Here is a 6,118-nt window from a genome sequence, read left to right on the forward strand (position 1 = left end):
CATAACTGAAGTTAATTTACAAATTCATGTGGAGTATGGAGGGAATTGATAGATTAAAAGATCACAAAAAATGCTCTATTTTTGAAGTCTTCATATTCTTGCCAACAATAAAACATGTATAGAAGATGGATGCAAATTTGTTTTAATATTTTGCTTTGCTGTGCTTGATCCAGGTAGCATTTGAGTTCTTGGAAGAGTAACACTGTAATGATTTAATACCAAAATTAATTGATGTTATTTAATTTTGAAAAAGAAAAATGAAAGTGGAAGGTTCCGAATTCTTTCACTACAAGATATAAAGAATCAATAAAGTCTCATCTTGGCAATGCGAACCTCTTTTTATCTTCTAGTAATCTGTGCAATACAAATTGCAGCAATTGCATCAAAGAGTAACAAGAGGTGCGTCACTTTTGTCTTCTACTTTGGCTTCAGCCACCTTCTCCTTCTCCTTCTCCTTCACCTCCTCCTTGGTGACAACAGTTGTAGCAATTGCAGCAGTTTCAACCTTATCCTCTGGATTTTGCAGGGCAGTCACAGCAGCTGAATCAGCGGAAACAGGCTCAATAACAGCGGGTTTTGGCTCATCGGAGGCGGCCTCTCCACACTCCTGTTTTGGCTCAGAGAGATCAACCAAAGGTGCTTCATTCTGTTTCTCACCTCCATTATTCTTCTGCTCCTTGCTCTCGTCAGCAGCAGCCTCGGCGTCGGCCTTAATCTCAGCCTCAGTCTCAGCGTTCTTGGGGCTAACAGGAGCCTCGCTTGGGACAGCCTCTGGAGGCATCACATCAGATTCCTTAGGTTTGCTCGCGCAGCCGCCCATGTTTTCTAAACTTTGTGGGAAGAATTCGCGAGCCTTTGGAGGAGGTAAGAAGGCCTTAAAGCACCTATTATTGAAATGGTGATCAACTTTCAAGAGGTGGGTAATTGACGAAGGAGAGCATGACAATTAATATATGTTTTGAAGCTTGTTATTTTTAGTAAAAATTGGTTTATGTTGCACGTTAGTATATGACCATTTCCTATGGTCAGGGGGAGCCATTCAAGTTGGAGACCTTTTTTACAGTTAAAATTCGTTGGATTCTGTTGGCACTTTGGCATTAAGATTGCTTCAATCACCAAGGAAGCAATTTATTTATAGGAGGGATTATATATAAACTAATATTAGTCTCCTTAGATACTTGGAATAGGTACCAACACATGAGAATTGAGTAGTAAATAGATGTGCCAAGCAACCTCGCAATAATATGGTAATTACTATTTACTTGTCCAATGCACGAGTTATCCCTCATATAACTTCTATTATAATAAAATCTTTTTGTATACAAAATTAGTTATTATTTGTCTAAATCTAATATAGTCAAAGAAATAAACTGATGAAAATAAGTTATAATTATTACTAAATTTATGGTACAGTGGGAAGACCATATGGAGCTTCGTTTGAAGTCTCTAGTTCGGACCTCCATTTTCTCCTCCCATGATAAAAAATAATAACAATCTAACTCTTAAAGTTTTTATTAAATATTAAATTCAATCAAAAATTATTTAATTTTAGCAAGTTAGTAGTTAGTTTAGTAACAAATTGATTTTAATTTTTAACAAAACTTACTAATTAATATATTTTTACATGCTTTAAATTTTAGGGCAATTTAATTTTAAGATTCAAAACATTTTAAAAATATTATAGTATCACTAAATAATTTAAGTTTGGATTATTAATAAAAATAAATTTTTTATTTAAAATATTATCTTTATTATTATTTTGTTACACATTAAAGTAAACTACAAAATTGAAGATTTTACTAATTTAATATGAAAAATTAATTTTTATAAAATTTAATATTTGATAGGAAGTTCAAACATGAAATTATCATTTTTTTTAATAATTCAATCCTTTGGCTACATTAATTTATACGGATGGAATAATAGTTATTTTTATAAAATATAAGGAATTTAAATATAATTCATATGATATAAGAGATTAGGAGGTGAACATAATTACGCTTTCTATTAACTACTAGTAATGGACCAAAAACTCTCCCTTCAAGAATATCCAACACAATCTTTGAATCAACCGGAATTAGTCTTTGCATTCGTTTACCCAAATATAGTTCTTCCTTCAACGCCCATATTTGTGTAAACAAAAATGTGACGGTATATAAAACTAAATCTAATTAGATAATATTAAGAGAAGTTATGATCAAGTGAAAATACAAGTAACATGTTCCTTTTCAAAGGCTTCTATATCCTTTTTTTAGAGACATATTCTTTCGTTTCAAGAGAGTGAGCGTTGGCAAGCATACGGGCAAAAGCTTGTGATTTTCATTTGGAGGATGTATGCTTTGATCATAGACTCCTACTGCCAACGGCGAAGACAGGTTTATAAATTATAAGGGGCAAATTAATAATTGCTAGCCTAATTTACGGGGAGATTTATGATTTCATAAAGAAATTTAGCAAGATATTAGTATTAAAGTGATATTTTCCTGAGAAATAAAGGGGCAATTGTCCTCCTTCGCTATAACTTGAACTTGGCTACTGCCTATAACTTGATACTAATGCAGCAATGGGGTGAACCAAGAAACTATTAAGATACGATCAGAGATGGGACCAAATCTTAAGGGCATGCTTGGATAGGGGGGTAATGAGGGAGAAGAGGATGTTTAAATCAAGGTAAGGGAGGGTACACCTTACTCTTCCATACGACAGTTTTTTATTTTTGTTACACCTGAAAATACGTTATATGGGAGAAGAAAGAAGAGGTGACATAAAATATAAATCTTTATACCGATTTTGTCCTCATGTAAAATAATGAAATCCAATATTATTCCTTAGTCAATGTTAGAAAATAACTGAGTAAGAGGGATATATTTGTGAGTATCTCGTAAATATGATATATTTTTTGATATTAGAAAATAATCTGGTAAGAGGGGTATATTTATGAGTATGAGAAAAAAGCTCTAGTAAAATGGATATATTTGTAAAGATAAGAAATATTAGAAAACAACCTTGTAAATGGGGTATATTTTTTAATATTAGAAAACAACCTCGTAAGAGGTGTATATTTATTAGTATGAGAAAAGAGCCCTAGTATTTGTAAAGATAACAAATATTAGAAAATAACCTTGTAAGTGGCATATAATTTTTAGTATGAGAAAACAACTCCGCAAAAAGAGTATATTTATGAATATAAGAAATCAACATCGTAAAAGGGTATAATTATAAATATTAGAAAATAACCTCGTAAAAGGGGAATATTAGTCAATGTTAAAAAACAACCCCGTCAGAGGGATATATTTATGAGTATGAGAAAACAACCACGTAAATAGGATATATTTGTTAATATTAGATAACAACCACGTAAGAGAGGTATATTTGTGAGTATGAGAAAATAATCCCGTAAAAGGATATATTCGAGAAAATAACCCTGTAAGAAGAGTATTTTTGTAAATATGATGTGTGTAAAATACACACATCTAAATGGAGTTTTTAAAGCTGATTTTATGTACATTTGCATGTGAATTGGTCCCAACACTCACCCTATGCGTCTGTTTGTGTGAATTAGGTCCAAAAGAATCTAAAGAGTGATAAAGGGAAGAATTGGAGCAGAATTAAACGTCAAAGTTGCCGAAACAAGTCGAGTTTGCGCATAAGGAAGCTGAACACGGCCGTGTTGGTTTTAACACTGATCATGTTCCCAACACGGGCACTAAAACGGCCGTGTTGGCTGCATTTGACAACAAGAAAAAAGATGCGTTAAGGGGCATCAACACCAAGCCGTGTTCCCAACACGGGCATCAACACCAGGCCGTATTCCCAATACAAGCATCAACATGGCCGTGTTCCCAACACAGGCATCAACGCCAGGCCGTGTTCCCAACAGGCATCAACATGGCCATGTTCGCAGCAGCTAGATGAATTAATTAAAAGAAAGAAAAGAAGGAAACGCGAAAAGGAGGGTTAGGACGTCCCAAACTCATTTCTCTATCTCTCTCTCTAAGGGTTTTCTGAGCTGGAACCAAGGAAAAAGGAGACTTGGACCAAGGTTTCAATAGGATTCCCTTCGAAGATTGAAGATTGGGCGAGGTTCGTTGATTGGTGTCAATTCGAGCAAGAGGAAAAAGAAATGATTCAAGATTGGGCAAGAGGAATTGGAGCTGTTTACTCTCATCCAAGGGTGTATTCGGGTTTCTCTACCTTTACTAATTGTTATAATTGAATTCTTGTGGGTTTTGATAATGAACATGATTAGCTAAACTTGTTAACCCATTGGGGTTCTTTATCTAGGGAGTTTTGTACTTAATTTTTGAATTGTATGTATTGATTTTCAATATTGATTTGCAATGGAAGTGCTTATTGGTTTGTTCTTCATATCTTGTTGAATGATTATTAGAATTTGAATGTTCTTGAGAAAGACATTTAGGTTTGGATTGTCCTTTGCAATCTAGAATTGAATTCGCCTAGAGATAGGGTGTTCGTTCTACCGGATTGAGAATTAACAACTCTCAATAGTGTTAAATGGTACATAATGCTAATTTGGATAATTAGGGTTAGGAAGAGATTTCAACCTAATTAATCTAAGTTAAGGTGTTAGTGTCCTTGAGAAAGGTGTTAATTGCATAGAGATTTTCCCACGGAAATTGAATTCAAGCAATCAATTCCATCTTTAGTTTCTATTCCGTAGAGATAAGAATTCCCAAGGGGTTATTTCTTAACTTGAATTAATCCTTCCCTCGTAGCCGTAGTTAGACAACAATTAGAGTAGCTATTAGTTAATTTAGGAATTATTCATCATTCATTTTAGGCTAATATAACAGAGAACAAAAGAGTAACTCTAGGCTTTCACTTTCCCAAGGAGTACGACCTTGATACTCGCCATTAGTGCTAGACTGCATCAACAGGTACACTGCCTTATATTGTAGCTGCATAGATAGCAATCATCAAGTTTTTGGCGCCGTTGCAGGGGACTGTTTGAAAACTAGAGTGAAATTTGCTATTTGTTAATTTAGCCATTTTTTAATTTATTATTTTATGTTTTCTATTTTTATTTATTTATCTATTTTATTTTATTTGTAAATATTTATTTAGTTTAAGTTTATGATTCAGTTAGTGAATGATAAGGAGGTTCAATGCTAAACTCTTTGTATGACAGGTTGGAAAATGGGATCAGGAACCAAGAGAGTGCTAAAATTGGGATACCCATGCATCTTTAGAAGCTCGAGTGGAATCGTTTTGCAGGATTACCGATCAACTTTTCACTCCTATCCTTTCATCTCAAGTTTTTTATGAATTTTATTTTAGTTTACATTTGAGTAATGATTGTCCATTGTGCAGTGATTTTACTCATTGTTCTTATAACTGTGAACAGGTGAATTATACTAGAAGTTGGCCAAATGACTCATATGGAAGCAGCTACAATTAAGAGTGGAGCACTCATTCACCCTTTGGATGGAGCTTAGATGGCCAAGAACCACCAGGGATCTCGAAGAACCACATCAGCAAATTTAATCTTGCACCTTCAACTCAAGATGAAGAGTTAGTGTTAGAGGAGCTGATGATGAGGTTCTGTACAAGTCTTGAGGATAGATTCCAACAAACAGAGAGGGTACTTGAAGGTTAACAAGCGTCGATTGAGAACATAGAGCATCAAGTAGGCTTGATCTTCAAGTTACTAGCTGAAGAGCAATTGAGAACTCCATCAAACGCTACTGAATCCGAGGAACATTTGAGCGCCGTCACTTTGCATTCAGGTGAGAATTTTTCTGGTTTATCTATTATGTTTGACGATGATGCTTATGTGCATGACGACTCCTTGAACATGGAGATAGAACTAGAAAAGGAAGAGGCAAACATGATTCCTTTGAAAGACTACCAATAGGAACGTATAGTTGATGATGCCGAGTAACAATTAGAGGAATTTTTGGTGGATTTTCCATAAGTCCCTTCGATGATGGAAGATGAGCACGAGTTATCCAATGAAGAAGTCTTGAAGGAGCTCGAGTTTCTTCTAGCAAGTGAACCAAGCCAAGGACTGGAGAAAACCATCGACATTGCTGAAGAAATTGCCCAACCGTTGATCCTTCCAATTGGTGAAACTCCAGCTTTCAAATTGGAAGAGCCC

The 6,118-nt window shown here is 34.7% G+C and overlaps 1 protein-coding gene across 1 annotated transcript; it reads right to left on the reverse strand.

Moving 5' to 3' along the window:
- Positions 1-208: 208 nt before the first annotated feature.
- LOC8276810 (phosphatidylinositol transfer protein sfh5) lies at positions 209-971 on the reverse strand. The gene has a single exon (XM_002515582.4). It carries the CDS (start codon positions 818-820, stop codon positions 383-385), a length of 438 nt encoding a protein of 145 aa, XP_002515628.1. The 5' UTR covers positions 821-971; the 3' UTR covers positions 209-382.
- Between the last annotated feature and the right edge of the window lie 5,147 nt (positions 972-6,118).

The sequence above is a fragment of the Ricinus communis genome, chromosome 1, assembly GCF_019578655.1.
Source record: "Ricinus communis isolate WT05 ecotype wild-type chromosome 1, ASM1957865v1, whole genome shotgun sequence".
NCBI lineage: Eukaryota > Viridiplantae > Streptophyta > Magnoliopsida > Malpighiales > Euphorbiaceae > Ricinus > Ricinus communis.